The following is a 16,442-nucleotide window of genomic DNA, read 5'->3' on the forward strand; positions in this document are numbered from 1 at the left end:
AGAATAAGAGCACACACTCTGGTGGGTCAAGTTTCCCCCCTTAGTCACCTCAACTTCTTGTTGATGAGGCCTTGGTGGTAGCTAGTACTGCATGTCATCTGCTGGCCCTCAGAGGGCTTAGCATCTCCATCCTCTTCCTGCAGCAGTTGCTGAGGATCAGAAGGGAGGTCCTTCAAGGACATTATCTCATGAAAAGGAGTGGATGAAAGGCGAGCTGCTCTAACAAAGTCACAGGTGTCTTCTGGGTTAGGACAAATAGTTACATTCCTGAAACCTGTGATGATGGCATCTTCACTCAAAGGCTCGATTCCTGTGAATTCATCCTAAAAAACAGATAAAGTTTAGCCGACATGTTTCACTGAACATATGAATGGTATACCCTTTTAACTTAAACATACATCATATCACTGACATAGGACTCAGAAGGAGCACATCAGGATTTCTAGGTAAAGACAATTTTAAAAAGCACATGATAGCATTTGGAGAACACAGAAACTAATTATGAAAAACATATAAGAACCTTGCACATCAACTTCATGTAAGAACTAAAGCATTAATACTATTTTCCTTTTCTTTTCTTTTTTGGCAGTCCTGGAGCTTGAATTCAGAGCCCGAACACTGTCCTTTGGGCTTTCTCAAGGCTAGCACTCTACCACTTGAGCCACAGCACCACTTTTGGCTTTTTCTGTGTATGTGGTACCAAGGAATCCAACGTAGAGCTTGTGCATGTTAGGCAAGCACTCTACCACTAGGCCATGCTCCCGGCCTCATAGTTTCTCTTTTTGATGGTTAGCCATTCCAGTAGATGTGAAGTCCTATTGTGCTATGGTTTTGATTTTCATTCCCTGGTAATGATACCAATGATATCAACTACCCTTTTTGTGATCAGGTCAATTTGGTGATTATAATTTCAACCTTCAAACTTCTTTTGAGACATGGCTTCACTATATAACCTTGCTTGGTTGGCTCTGAATATGAGATCCTCCTACTTTCACTCCCAAGCTCTATACTCACAGGTGCTGGGCTTGACTCTTAACCCTAAATCTCTGGAAGACTTGAAGGAAACAACTCATGTGTATTAACTTAGTAACACTGCTCCTTACACAAGCATCCGGAGACACATCCTCATTTGAGGTGATGCTTTCTGCAGTTTTAAGGACTGCAAGTGGTCTTCGTTGGGCTAAAACCCGCAGGGGATCTGCAGGAGGACTGAAAATAGATGTATCACTTAGAACAGTATCACTTAGAATGTTTTTTTGCTTAAAGGTATTAACAATAACTTATTATTATCATTATTATTATTATTATTTTGCCAGTCCTAGGGCTTGAATTCAGCCCATGGCACTGCTCTTGGGCTTTCTCAAGGCTAGTCTAGCACAGCGTCACTTCTGGCTTTTTCTATTTCTGTGGTACTGAGTAATCGAACCCAGGGCTTTATACAAGCTAGGCGAGTACTCTACTAGGCCACAGCGCTGGCCCCTAATTCATTCTTTTTAAGACCCTAATATCCTCATTTAATAAGAGATTATTCTTATTTAATAATTAAAAAAAAAACGAGTAAAACAAACCTTTCATTCTTCTTTTCTGAAAGAAGAAATTCATCAAAAATGGAAAAAGGCATATTGGGACCTAGAGAAAGAGTAGATATATATACTTTAAGGAATAAACGCTTCACTCTTCAAGATAACTATTCATTAAGATTCACATTATTATGTTTGACAGTGGAAAGACCATGTGTCTTACAAAATGAAAAATTTCAAATATAAAAGAGCTCACTTAATAACTAAATTATCTAAACATGCATCCTTCCTCAACTATTCCCCAGCAATACTAATTCCCAAATCCAAATTATCATATCATTTAATCTGCCAGTACTTTAGTATCTTTTCCCAAATACAATTCCTATATAATCAGCAATTTTCAAGTATCAAAAACGTATTCAACAGTTCTACTTTTTACTCCTTTTTTTGGAGCCAGTCTTGGAATTCAGGGCCTAAACACTTTCCCTGAGCTTTTGTGCTCATGGCTGGTACCCTACAACTTGAACTACAGTTGTACTTCTGGGCATCTAGTATACTAATTCCTAATTTTAAAGGCTTTGGAGTTTGGCCTAGTGGTAGAATGCTTGCCTAGCATGCATAAAGACCCAAGTTCAATTCCTCGATACCACATACATAGAAAAAGCCAGAAGCAGTGCTGTGCCTCTAGCCTTGAGAGAGCCCAAAGATAAGTGTTCAGGTCCTGAGTTCAGGACTGGCAAAAAAAATATATATATATATATTATTCCTTTTTATTCTTTCTTTACTCTTTTGTTCTCTTCCTTATAATTAACAAAAACATTTACTATATGTTACCTAATACGCTTGTTATCAACAAGCTCTTTATGAGGCTTTCAAGTATAACTCACCTTTACTGCCAGGTTGTTCTTGACAAATATTTTCTGCAAGTGAAGGTTCCCTGTGAAGAAATTGATTTAAAAACATGTGGCTAAACGTATGGTTTTTTAATTTTTATTTTTTATCAGTGGTGGTGGGACTTGAACTCAGGGCCAGGATGCTGTCCTTGAGCTCTTTTTTTTTTTTTCCATGGGTCATGGGCTTGAATTCTGGGCCTGGGCGCTATCCCTGAGCGCTTCAGCTCAAGGTGACCGCCTTACCCTTAAGCCAAGTCTCACTTCTTTTCTAGAGTTTGATTGGAGATAAGAATCTCAGGTCCTTTTGTGCCTGGGCTGGCTTTGAACTTTCAGCCTCCTGAGTAGCAAGGATTACAGGTGTGAATAACCGCACCCAGCTTCTAAGCTGTAATTTTTATAAAACAAAAATGGAGCACAGAAGGAGACTGTGCAATGCCAACAGTAGTTATCTTGGTAGGTTTTAGTTTTAGTTTTGACAAGGTCTCTCACTCTGTAGCCCAGTCTAGTCTCCTGCCTCAGCTTTCTGAGTCCTAAGATTACAGGTATACACAACACACCTGGCAGAAACATGCAGTTTTTCGTTAGGATATAAAAGGCACAAAGACCTGAGTTTGATTCCTCCATACCACATACATAGAAAAAAAGTCAGAAGTGGTGCTGTAGCTCTAGCCTTGAGAAAGCCCAAGGACAGTGTTCAGGCAAAAACAAACAAACAAAAAAACCCAGTACCTACAAGATCTACCCCTTCCACAATGAGGTCTTACCTGGGATAAGCATTTAGTGGATACACAGAACTGGATAGAGCACCTGTTGCTACTTCCTGAGACTCTGAAGCAATTGGTAAGTTTGCTGTCTCCTGGACAGGCCCCTTCTCTTCTTGCTGTATTAAAATAAGTAAAATCAACCTTTATCTTACACAGAAAATGCTACTTTCAAAGCTCATCTTCTACTGTTCTGACATTAGCTTTAATGTACTCTTTCTCTAGATAGCCACTAACCACATGAAGTGTCTAGTCACCAATGGCCTTTCCAATTACATTCCTACTATAAATTAGGACTGTTATACTCAACTGAGCACATACTGAATTTCTTTAACTCATCTTAGTGGACATGATTGGAATAAAAGGCTAAAATCAAAATTAACAAAATGAAGTTATCAGTAAATTTAGTAAATTATATCATTTATTTCATATACTATGAATACTATGTGAAGTCACCTGTTAAATACATTTTTGTGGGGCTGGGAGTTTGGCCTAAGTGGTAGGGTGCTTGCCTAGCATGCACAAAGACCCGGGTTCAATTCCTTGGTACCATATACATAGAAAAAAGCCAGAAGTGGTGCTGAGGTCAAGTGATAGAGCTCTAGCCTTGAGAAAGTCCAAGTACAGTGCCCAGGACTAGCCAAGAAAAAAAAATTTACATTCTTGCTATTAACAACCAAGAAACTATCAAAAAAATTAATGGAGGCTAGGAAAACTGTATACTTCTATAGGACTTAAATTTTAGGTTGAGCATGTACTTGAAAGTAGAATGCCTGTCTAACATGTGTGAGGTCCTGGATTTGATACCGAGCACTGGAAAACAAAACAAAGACAAACATCACTTAGTTTATGTGTAGATTAAGAAATAAAAATTACCTGATTATCTGCTCTTCCTTGCTGAGTAGTTTGTATTTCTTTTAGTTTCTTTTCCATCTCTTCAATCTGTTTCTGCATTTCTGCTCTCTTTTCTGCACTGGTCAATAGCTCAGCTAAAAATCAGTGAAGTTGTCTCAGGCATTATTCTTCAGAAATCTACTGTCAAAACGTGCAAGTGGGGCTGGGAATGTGGCCTTAGTGGTAGAGTGCTTGCCTAGCATGCACAAAGCCCTGGCTTAGGATTTCTCAGTACCACATACACAGAAAAAGCCAGAAGTGGTGTTATGGTTCTAGTGGTAGAGCACTAGCCTTGAGAAAGCTCAAGGACAGTGCCCAGGCCCTGAGTTCAAACTGTAGGACTGGCCAAAAAAAAAAAAAAAAAAAAAAAAGGAAAAAAAGAAAAACTTTCATATGGGGCTTACACTTTCAACTCGCATTCCAATGCTAACTACCAGGAGGTAAATGAAGCAAGGCCCTCACCATAAGGTCTAGGTCCTCTATACCTTTATTTGCCCAGGCAATGAAATGTACAATACTTATTGTGTGCTAAGTATAATTTGAAAATAGGTTTCAGTGATGTGTAACACACAGTCCATGTGATGTTAAATATTCAAATTTGGAGAAAACATGAAGAAATAAAAAATCTGTAGCTAGGTACAGTGGCTCACGTCTGTAATCCTAGCTACTCAGGAGACTGAGATCTGAGGATCACGGTTCAAAGCTGGCCCAGGCAGAAGCCAGACTCTTAAGACTCTTATCTCCAATTAACTAGTCAAAAGTTGGAAGTTGCCTTGAGCACAAAGCAGCTCAGGTATAGAGTGTAAGCCCTGAGTTCAAGCCCCATAACTGGCAAACAAAAATCAAGCCAAGAACAACAACAAGACAAAAACACCTCTCAGAATGTTGGCATATTCGTGGTACCAGTACTTGGGAGGCTTAGGTAGGAGGACAGAGTTGAAGGACAGCCTAGGACACATAGTGAGACCCTGTAAAGAAGTTGAATTACTTCTGTAGCTCATAGCTGCTTCTCCTCCTTTCGTTGGTGCTTGAGCATACTCAGAGTTCCCCAACAGTTTTATGTGAGAAGTAGCAAAAGGAGCTCAGCTTATATGCAGAAGGAAATAGTATAAACATAGAAATATCACACAAAGGTACATACACAACAGGGCAAATTCCCTTAGATATAATGTATCAATTCAACCTTCCTAAAAAAAAAAAAAAAAAAGAACTTATCTTAAAAAATTTGAATTAGACCAATATATATACCTTTTCTTCGCTCACTCAATTTCTTCCGGAAGGCTTCAGCCCGGATTTCTTCAAAGGAGAACTCCCCTACTCCAGCATAAATCTTGTCCTTACAATACATCATCTTCTCTTTCTTCTCCTCAGATGCCTGCTGATGGCCCTGAACCCTCTGTAGAGGATCTCCTTCTTCCTTTCCAGGTTTTCTGGTACTCAGAATGTGATTTATAGTAGGTTCGATTTTACATGGTGTCCTAAAAAAGCAAAATAATATCTAACTATAAGGTCAAAAGGAGTTAATTTCTTACATATTTCGACTAACCATGTGGACAATGTCAATAGCAAGACTACATGTGATCTATTTCCAGAAAAAAAGATAAAATGGAACAAAGGAGCTGAGATTACTGAGCATGGGATGCAGCTTAATGATAAAGTGGTTGCTTAAACATGGGGCAAGGTTCTGCTTTGATAGCCATAGGGGAAACTGGTGGCCTATATGTTGGAGAAATTCATGTTTTGAGAAAGGAAATTAGTGTGATCTACTTTTTATTATCCATAAAAAAAACACACCTTATTCAAACCCAGTGAGAAATTAACCTACCAATGAAGCCATCATTCACTGTTTAGCAGCACAAAGAATTAGATTTAGGAATAAAGCATAAGGGAACTCAGGACATGAAATTTAAAGGTTTTCAGCTAGGTGAAAAGCATTGTCCAATATACTTTCTCCTGGATAGCTTTAAAATACATTTAATGATGAGCTAGGATATAGCTGAGTGATAAAGCACTTGCCTAGTGAGTATGAAGTACGAGGTTCAATCCTTAAGAAATGTTAACATAAAGTATACACATAGGTTTGGGTGGGTCTTTTCATTCTCACAAAAATGAAAATGTCTTTAGGAACCAAAATAGGTATCTCTGCTCACATGAAGGTGTCTAAAAACTCAACTCACATAACTGGCTGTTGTGCAGTCTCTTCCACATATGGAGTAAAACTAGGCAGAGCAGCGGGTACAGCTGTGATGGAAGATGAAATGGCCTGAGACTGGAAACACAAAATAAAAAGTAAAATCACCATTTTGTCACAAAATATGCAGACCATGTCTAACTACTCAACAGGAATTAAGAGATGCTCAGATCTACAAGTGCTTACCCTGTATTCCAAGGACCTGTCTGTGTTCCAAGGGCCTGCTTGCAGCTCATTCTCTTTGGCCCTGGGGACAGGTGGTGCCAGCCATGGCTGGACTACAGGCTTAGACAAGTCTGCTCTTGAAGCTTCACCAGCATTTTCATCAAAAACTGTAATCCTACAATTACTTTGCATCTGCGGAGGAACTAGATTTTGGAGTCCTCTATTTTGGCTTGGTGCTAGAAGAAAGACATCAAATTTCATGCAAAATCTTTAACAACTTAAGATATCATGTAAGATATACCTATTCTTTCCCAAATCAAGAATAGTTCTGTAATAGTATCAGAGATTTTTTTACAGAATTATTTAAAACCTTAATGAATCAATTAGCAACACTTTTGTTCAGTCTTTTTTTTTTCCTTCAGGGGGCTTGAACTGGCCTGGGCATTGTCCCTGAGCTCTTCAGCTCAAGGCTACCTTACCCCTAGGCCTGGGTGTTGTCCCTGAGCTCTTCAGCTCAAGGCTACCACTCTACACTAGAGCCAAGCCCCACTTCCAGTGTTCTAGAGGTTAATTGGAGATAAGAGTCTCAGGTCCTTTTGTGCCCAGGCTGTGCCCTCAGATCTCAGCCTCCTGAGTAGCTAAAATTAAAGGTGTGAGCCACTGCCCGGCCATTGTCTAGTCTTATCAGCAATTTAAGTAATTTTAACTTTAAATTTTCAACTGAGATGCATAAAAGAAAATAAATCCATATATTAAGGCTGGTATTTTAAACATCATGATATCAAAAACCACCACACACACACACACACACACACACACACACACACAACTATATTCTATATTTTACATTGTTTCTCCAAATAATTGCTATCAGAAAAGGAATGATACTAAAAATCAGCCTGATCTATTTGTCTATCTGCTATAAATTTAGATAATGAAAGTTTATTGTTTCCCCATATTTTCTACTCTATTTTGCTGTGAACCCAAATCTACTCTAGTAAAGTATTTTTGCCGCTCCTAGAGCTTGAACTAACTATATAGACTTTGGGCTCTGTCTCTAGGCTTCTTTTGCTCAAGAGCTACAGTGCCATTCCTGGCTTTTTCTGAGTAGTTTATATGAGAGAAGTGTCTCACAGACTTTCCTGCCTAGACTAACTTGAACATTAATCCTCAGATCTCAGTCTCCTGAGTAGATAGGATTACAGGCATGAGGCATTAGCACCAGGCTTTAAGAAGTCTTAATTAAGGTGCTGGGATTTTGGCTTAGTAGAGTGCTTGCTTAGCATGCAGAAGACCCAGGTTCAATTCCTTGGCATCATATATATAGAAAAGGCTGGATGTGGTGTTGTGGCTCAAATGATAGAGCACTAGCTTTGAGAAAGCCCCACAATAGTATTCAGGCCCTGAGTTCAAGCCCTAGGGCTGCCCCTCCCCGACAAAAAAGTTTTAAGATATGAAGCTAAATCAGGCACCAGAGGCTCACCCCTGTAATCCTAGCTATGCAGTAGGCTGAAATCTGAGGATCAGTTTGAAGTCAGCCCCTGCAAAAAAAAAAAAAAAAAAAGTCCTGAGACTCTTATCTCCAATTAAATCTCAGAAGCAGCCAGAAGTGGCTCTGTGGCTCTAGTGATAAGTGTTAGCCTTAAGCAAAATGAGCTAAGAGCTAGCACCCAGGCCCAGAGTTCAAGACACAGGACGGGCAAAAAATAAATACATAAATTTTTAAAGTTTTTGTCGGTCATCTTTGGGTGTATAAAAACTGTGCACTATTTGGTGCAAAAGGATGAGTAGGCCCGGAAGTTTGGCCTAGTGGTAGAGTGTTTGCCTAGCATGCATGAAGACCTGGGTTCAATTCCTTAGTGCCACATACATAGAAAAAAGCCAGAAATAGTGCTGTGGCTCAAGTGGTAGAGCTCTAGCTTTGAGAAAACCCAAGGACAGCGCTGAGGCCCTGAGCCCAAGCCTAGGACTAGCAAAAAAAAATAAGATGAGAATAAGATTTCTAACTGTATTCATATCATTCTGGGCTTGTGGTACATGTAATCTTTAATCTGATAGTACTTTCCTGTCTTCTTTCAACCATTTTTTTGCTATTCCTGGGACTTGAACTCAGGACCTGGGTACTGTCCCTGGCTTTCTTAAGGTTAGCACTCTACACTTAGACACAGCACTACTTTCAGTTTCTTCTATACATGTGGTACTGAAGAATCGGACGCAGGGCTTTGTGCATGCTAAGTACTCTACCACTAGTCCATGCTCCCAGCCCTCAACTAAACTCTTATTCAGAAAATGATTCTTACTAAATATGCCTTCCTTAATGAAGGCACAAAATTGCTGAAACCTTTTGGATTTTATTGCACACTGTTACATTACTTTGTTTTGTTGCTCAGTACTCAGGACAGTCTCCACATGCATATTTATGCAGTATTACACAATTTGCTACTACCAGAGTCCAAAGGTCTTCCAAAATAAAATTTAACTAACTTACCCCTGACAGCACCTCCCACACGGCCGATAGGAGCTCTTGCTACTTTTTTCCCTCTGCTCTTTAGTTCAGCTAGTGTGCTTCGTTGTGATACAGAAGATTCAAAAGCTTCTTCCTCCTCTTCTTTCTCAAGTGCTAACAGAGTTTGTCGGGACACACGGGCTTGGAACTGTCTAAAGTGAAAGATGATTTTATTTTTTGTTGAGATAACCGTGATTCACCAAACATAACATTTCTAATTGCTTAAAGCAAACAAAGGAAGACACTAGGAAAGAAGATATCCCAAAGAAAGTATTCTCTCTCAAAGAAAAAGGGTGAAAAAGTACAGTAGTGAAAATCACTAGATATTGATGAAAGTGAACTATAGAACTTGTGTGTGAGATGGGAAGGAAGGACTGGGAGAGAATGACGAAACAGATGACACTGTACAAAAGGAAATGTAATTGTTGCCTGACTCATGTAAATGGAACCCTTCTGTACTATCACTTCTATAATAACAATGAAGTAAATTTAAAATGAAAAAAAGTATTCTCTCAGAGTAACATTCAGATCAGAGAAAAAAATTTAGCTAGGATGATTTTGAACCCCTTTAAATGGCCAAGTTTGACCAGTTAAAAATACTACAGGAAGTAACACTATAGCTCAAAGTGGTGGAGCACTAGCATTGAACAAAACGCTCAGGGATAACACCAAGGTCTTGAGTTCAAACCCTACAAGCAAAAAACTCTAAAAGGCACCACCCTTAGGTTGATCTGATGATCAGATTAAGGTGATGAAGACTAAAATTTATCAAAATAATTTTCCTGGGCTGGGAGTTTGGTCTAGTGGTAGAGTGCTTGCCTAGCATGCACGAAGACCCGGGTTCGATTCCTCGGTACCACATACATAGCAAAAAGCCGGAAGTGGTGCTGAGGATCAAGTGGTAGAGTGCTAGCCTTGAGAAAGTCCAAGGAGAGTGCTCAGGCCCTGAGCCCAAGCCCAGGACTGGCAAAAAAAAAAAATAATAATAATAATAATAATAATTTTCCTGCTGAGCTCTGCTGGCTCACCTAGCTATTGAGGCTAAGGTCTGAGGATTGTGGTTTAATGCCAATCTGGGCAGAAAACTTACCTTCAACTAATCAGCCAAGAAGCCAGAAGTGGAGTTATGACAAGTGGTAGAACACTAGCCTCAAACAAAAAGCTTAGGGAGAACAGGAAATCTGGAGTTCAAGCCCCCAAACCAGTATACACACTTATCATGAGCACGTATACAAAATCATTTTCTCATCAACTTCATTATAGAACTTTAACAAATAACTGAATAGGCCAGGTGTGGTGGCTCTAACCTGTAATCCTAGGTATTCAGGAGGCTGAGATCTGAGGATGGCAGTTCAAAGCCAGCCTGGGCACTAAAGTCCATGAGGCATGAGACTCTTATTTCCAATTAACCACTAGAAAACTGGAAGTGGCACTGTGGTTCAAGAGGTAGGGTGGTAGCCTTGATCTGAAGAGCTCAGGGACAACACCCAAGTTCAAGCCCCAAGACAGACAAAAAAAAAAAATTACTAAATAGTTAAAAAAGTAAATAAACATCCATATGCCCTTCTACCTTCACCTAGATCCACTCATTGTTAACCGCCTGCCATGTTTATTTTGTCACTCTTGGTCTCTTCACACACACCACCTGCAGATTATTCTGGTCCCTGAAATGAAGTGGCACACAAATGACAATTGCTTTAGCAAAGCTGGCACAAGTTTGAAAACAACTTCCTGTGCTGCTGCCACAGTTGTAATATTATCAAGAGGTAAAAATAGAGACTGGAATGCAGGTGCTAGTCAGGATATAGTAAGCCCAGTACAATGTCTATCTCTTTCACACTGATGAGAATAAAACCTCTAGACAAGACACAAAAAGAGAAACTGAAGGCTGAAAAGTAAACAAAAGCAAGTGGACTGTGGAGGAGTGAAAACTTGAAGAAACAACTTGTGCAGAGGTTTCCTGTTTTGTTTTTTCCTCTGTCATATGTTTTCTCTTGTGGTTTTGAACAGTTGGCAAGGGTAATGTGGGATTTGAAACCCCTAGATCCTCATCTTGCTAGCCAGAGGAATAAAGGATTCTGAGGATAACAGGAGTGGGAGTGGTACAAAAGAGGAATAAGCTGAAGAGGTTCTTAACTCTGTAGATGACTTGACACAACCTGGGATCACTCATGAACTATGTATACACATAAACCACTCCCCAAGTCTTAGCCCTGAGCAGGTCACATATGGGACAGACCAAAGTAGCACAACAAACATCTTGAAAACTGAACTGACCCCGGAGCCACTGATACATAGTGAGAAAGATCTTGTTGCCTATTAAGACAAAAACATCAACCATCTCCTGAGAAAACCAAACACTCTCATATGAATATCAGAAAAAGGGATATCAGAACAAGGGACAGGAGTGTAGCCTACTGGTAGAATGCTTGCCTTGCATGCATGAAGCCCTGGGTTCAATTCCCCAGTATCACATACACATACACAGTGGTTCTATGGCTCAAGTGGCAGAGTGCTACCCTTCAGAAAACTCAAGGACATGGCCCAGGCCTGAGTTCAAGCCCCAGGACTGGCAAAAAAAATAAAATAATCAGAACAAATCCTGAATACAATCCACAAATAACTAGGAAATGTGATCCATATGTGATCAATTTGAGAAAGAAAAGACCAATAAAAATGCCAACATTGCCAGCTATTAGTAGTTCAAACCTGTAATCCTCAACTACTCAGGAAACTAAGATTTGAGGATCATGGTTCAAAGCCAGCCTGGGCAGGAAGTCTGTGAAGCTCTTAACTCTGTAACTAGTCAACAAAAAACTGGAAGTGCCTGGCGAAGTGGCTCACACCTGTAATCTAGCTGCACAGGAGGCTGAGATCTGAGGATCATGGTTCAAAACCAGCACAGGCACTAAAGACCAGAGAGACTCTTATCTCCAATTAATCACTAGAAAACGGGAAGTGGGCTGTGGCTCAAGGGTAGGGCGGTAGCCTTAAGCTGCAGAGCTCAGGGACAGCATCCAGGCCCACAGTTCAAGTCCCATCAGCCACCAAAAAAAAAAAAAAAAATACTGAAGTGCTGGAGCTTTGGTGGCTCATACCTGTAATCCTAGTCACGCAGAAGGCTGAGATCTGAGGATTATGGCTTGGGTAGAAGGCAGCCGGGGAGAAAAATCCATGAGACTCTTATTTCCAAGTTAACCTTCAGAAAATCTAACGTGGAGCTGTGCCTCAAAGTGGTAGAGTGCTACCCTTGATTTCAAGGACAGTGCCCAGGCCCTAAATTCAAGCCCCATGACCAACGACAACAAGCCACAAATGAAGTTGTGACTCGAGTGGTAGAGTGCTTGCCTTAAGCACAATTGCTCAGGGAGAGTACCCAGGCCCTGAGTTCAAGCCCCAAGACTGGCAAAAAAAAAAAAAAAATCTCACCAGGACTTTTCTGCCCAGGCTGGCTTCGAAACGTGATCTCAGATCTCAGCTTCCTAAGTTGCTAGGATTACAGGCGTGAGCCACCGTTCCTGGCCAGACCATTTACTTATAGTTTAAGAATTGCCAGGTTGGAGGGGTAGCTCAGGTAATGGAGTGCCAGCCAATGAGTGAAAGTGTCCGAGTCTGGATTTCAGACAAAAATAAAATACAAGAAAGAAAGAAGTTGAGACAAGCTGCAGAAAACCTGTTTACCGGTGTTGGGACTGCAGTCTTTCTAGTGGCTCGGCCTTCTGTTGAATTCCTTCTTGAAATATTGCATCTGCTTTCTTAAAGTTTTCTCTGGCTTCATATTCTTCAGCCCATGAAATATAGAACTGAGCTAGTGAAACTCCAATCCCTTGATGCTGTAAGTAACTATACATATCCAAAGGCTCACTGCATAAACGCCCCTGTAACAAATTACAAGTATTAAGAGTTAACAATGCTTACCTGTTGTGTGCAAGACAATGACTACAGGTGTTACATTCATTTCCTGCCTTGAAGAAAACAATAGGGTAAAGGCTACGCTGGGATGCTAGAAAAAGAGACAAAAATGAGAGTTCAAGGAAATAAGGATGGGAAACCAAGGATGACATCTGACTCTTGGCCTTGAAGAAGAAATGGACTTTGATCAGGCAAAGAATGGGAAAGCAAGGGCATTCTAACCACAGAAATGAGAAAAGCAAGATAGAAGGTCAAAACTATAGTGAGGTTCTGGAAAGAGGGAAATTTGGAGAAACAACTAAGATAGGTCCATATCAAGCTAATCTTCATTTTATTTTTTTTGCAGTCTTGAGGCTTGAACTCAGGGCCTAAAGCACTGTTCTTGGACTTTCCAGAGCTCCACCAATTGAGCCACAGCACCACTTCTGGCTTTTTCTATGTATGTGATACTGAGGAATCGAACCTGGGTCTTCGTGCATGTTAGGCAAACACTCTACCACCAGGCCAAACTCCTGGCCCCCCCCCCCTTTTTTTTCTAATGGCATATTTAAGCCCACTGTTACATAGATGAAACTGTTACCACAGTTTCTAAATGTTTACTCTCAATTATTGTGCTTATCTTAAACTTATCTCAATTGTTTTACATTTCTTCAGTATTCTGAACTATGCCTCAGGTTTCTGGGAGTGGAAGTGGGACTGGGGATTGAACCCAGTACAAGCACTGTACCACTGAGCTATATCTTCAGCCTTAGACATGTTAAAAGCATAATGTGGGGGGGGGGAGGGAAATGGGTACCAAGACATGTGAAAGGGTATCAATGTATGTGAATTAATGCACCTTCTATCTGGCAAATATCATGTAACTCTTTTACTAATTACAATAAAAAAACAAACAAAACAAAACAAAAAAAAAGCATAATATGTCACTGTTCTTTATCACTAGCACCAGGACAATATTGGTGAATAGAAAAATTATTCTACTTATTACTTTTAATAGCTCCAGTTATAATAGAGATTCCTAGATTCCTAGGATGAAGTTTAGAGGTTCACCTAGTCTAATATTTGAATGAATAAGAATATTGGATAAAATGGACAAAATCTATTGGTATGTCCTTAGGGCTCACAATTTCCGACCTAGTAAATCCATTAGCTTTTTTTTTTTTTTTTGGTGCTGGCCTTGGAATTTGAACTCAGGGACTGGGCACTGTCCCTAAGGTGTTTTTCTCAAGGCTAGTACTCTACTACTTGAGTCACAGCTCCACTTTAGTTTCTTTTGGTTACTGTCTCATGGACTTTGCTCTCTGGGTTGGCTTCAAATGGAAATCCTCAAGTATCAGCCTCTTAAGTAGGTAGGCTATCGAAACATCATTTACACATTGTTTTGGTTTTTTAAGGGTGATGATTCTAGTAAAGATTAGGAATATCAGAACCAGAACCATGAGGAAGTGTTTCCCCACTGCCAAGTAAGTGCTGATACAAGTATAGCCCTCTGGTATATTTACATGGTCCAGTTACATGGTCCAATTACGTCTTGAAAAATTAACATTCATTGAGCAATCTATACACCTTATAATTAGTCTTAAAGGGCACAAAATTTTATGGTATATTTAAGCCCACTGTTACATAGAATAAATTTAACAAATAAGAAGGCTTTATCAAATAAATTTACCATCTACTAAATGGCTCAGGTTTTTTTCCTTTTTTTTTTCTGGTGGGTCATGGGGCTCCCCAATTTTCTACTGGTTTACTGGAGATAGGAGTCTCATGTTCTTTGGTGCCCAGGCTGACTCTGAATCTTGATCCTCAGATCTCAGCCTCCTGCATAGCTAGGATTACAGGCATAAGCCACCAGATTTTACTTTTTAACACTAAATTGCTCTAGGAAAAGAAAAGGTCTCTTGGTTAGTATTTGAAACCTTAATAGATGGCACTTGAGAAACACTTACCAATTTAAGCCAGAGACTAAGAAATCTAGGGTCACTATAATAGCGCTTTTCTCCTTGGAGTGCTTCTACAGCTCTTTCTAATAATGTTGACATGTTACTCTCCTTCCCACCTTGAGGGTAGTTCTGCTCTGTCCACTTAATGTATCTGAATGGGAAAAAAAGGAAAAGAATATATTTTGAGTTGGATGTATACTTTTCTTCTGGTTCTGAGACCCATGCCATTTTTTTTTGGCCAGTCCTAGGGCTTGAACTCAGGAACTTAGCATGAGCACTGCCCTTGGACTTTTCTCAAGACTAGAGCTCTACCACTTGAGCCACAACACCACTTCCAGCTTTTTTCTATGTATGTAGTACCAAAGAATCAAACCCGGGTCTTCATGAATGCTAGGCAAGCACTCTACTACTAGGCCAAACTCCCCGCCCCACATCTCTTTTCTTATTTTTTTTTTGGGGGGGGGGGGGCGCTGTGCCTGAGCTCTTTAGCTCAAGGCTACCACCCTACCCCAATAAGTAGCCATAGCCCCACTTCACGTTTTTCCAGAAGTTAATTGGAGATATGAGTCTCATGGTCTTTAGTGCCCAGGTTGGCTTTGAACCTTGATTCTCAGATATCAACCTCCTGAGTAGCTAGAATTAGAGGTGTGAGCCACCATGCCCAGCTAGTTGCAGCTTTTACTATGTATGTGGTATCAATGAATCAAACCCGTGGCTTTGTGCATGCTAGGCAAGCACTCTATCACTAGGCCACACTCCTTTCCCACCATGCTGCATTTCTTTCAGCAGAAATCTACAATATGGAAAGTATGTTCCTTTAGAGATCTTTAATTATATTCCCTAAGTCTATATCTCTCAGACTTTTCTTAAGTTATGTAAAACATAGTCCTGGGAAGACTGGGTATAGGGATAGTAAGGTTTTGTTCAAATGCATGTCATAATCTCTAAATTTCTTCAATTTTAAACACTTCAGGAAAGCGAAGGTGCAACTAAGTAGGATAGCACTGGCTTAATACATGAAAAGTCCTGGCTTCTATTCTCAACACTTTTAAAAAAAAAAAAAAAAAGCAGGGCATGGTAGCTACACAGGTGGTTCTGAGGATCAAGGTTCAAAGCCAGCGTAGGCACAAAAGGACCTGAGATTCTTATCTCCAATTAACCTCTAGAAAACAGGAAGTGGGGCTTGGCTCAAGGGTAGGTTGGTAGCTTTGAATTGAAGAGCTCAGGGACAGCACCCAGACCAAGTTCAAGCCTCATGACGCCCCCCCCCCCCAAAAAAAAAAAGATTCAGGAAGACACTTTACAACTATTCTGGACCTTTATCATGTCCCGCCCACCCCAAACCTCCCAAGACACTACTTCCTACTCTGAAAAACATTCTACTCCATATTCCCCAGTTTGAAAAATAAGTCCATTAAGAATTATCTGTTAATGTTTCTGTTGTCCTTGTTTTGTTCTGTTTGCCAGACCTAGGCCTTGAACTCAGGGCCTGGTCACTGTCTTAGAGCTATTGTGGCTCAAGGCTAGCACTTGAGCCACAGCACTACTTTTGGCTTTTTCTGTGTATGTGGTACTGAGTATTCTAACCCCAGGCTTCATGCATGCTAAGCAAGCTCTCTACCACTAAGCCACATGTTCCCAGCCTCTGTGGCCCTTGTAA

At 40.3% G+C, this 16,442-nt stretch overlaps 1 protein-coding gene across 2 annotated transcripts in view; it reads right to left on the reverse strand.

The window, feature by feature from the left end:
* Positions 1-16,442, reverse strand: part of Bub1b (BUB1 mitotic checkpoint serine/threonine kinase B) — a 36,669-nt gene that overhangs the window by 15,224 nt on the left and 5,003 nt on the right. For both annotated transcript variants that reach the window (XM_090318616.1, XM_090318615.1), the window contains exons 4-15: positions 14,789-14,933; positions 12,612-12,808; positions 8,913-9,082; positions 6,446-6,660; positions 6,246-6,337; positions 5,317-5,546; positions 4,051-4,163; positions 3,178-3,293; positions 2,408-2,457; positions 1,569-1,629; positions 1,104-1,209; positions 49-323 (exon numbers count right to left, since the gene is read on the reverse strand). In XM_090318616.1, coding sequence (XP_090174742.1) covers positions 49-323; positions 1,104-1,209; positions 1,569-1,629; positions 2,408-2,457; positions 3,178-3,293; positions 4,051-4,163; positions 5,317-5,546; positions 6,246-6,337; positions 6,446-6,660; positions 8,913-9,082; positions 12,612-12,808; positions 14,789-14,933 — 1,770 coding nt within the window. The remainder of the gene's footprint in view (positions 1-48; positions 324-1,103; positions 1,210-1,568; positions 1,630-2,407; positions 2,458-3,177; positions 3,294-4,050; positions 4,164-5,316; positions 5,547-6,245; positions 6,338-6,445; positions 6,661-8,912; positions 9,083-12,611; positions 12,809-14,788; positions 14,934-16,442) is intronic.

The sequence above is a fragment of the Megascapheus bottae genome, chromosome 25, assembly GCF_031878675.1.
Source record: "Megascapheus bottae isolate mThoBot1 chromosome 25, mThoBot2.hap1, whole genome shotgun sequence".
NCBI lineage: Eukaryota > Metazoa > Chordata > Mammalia > Rodentia > Geomyidae > Megascapheus > Megascapheus bottae.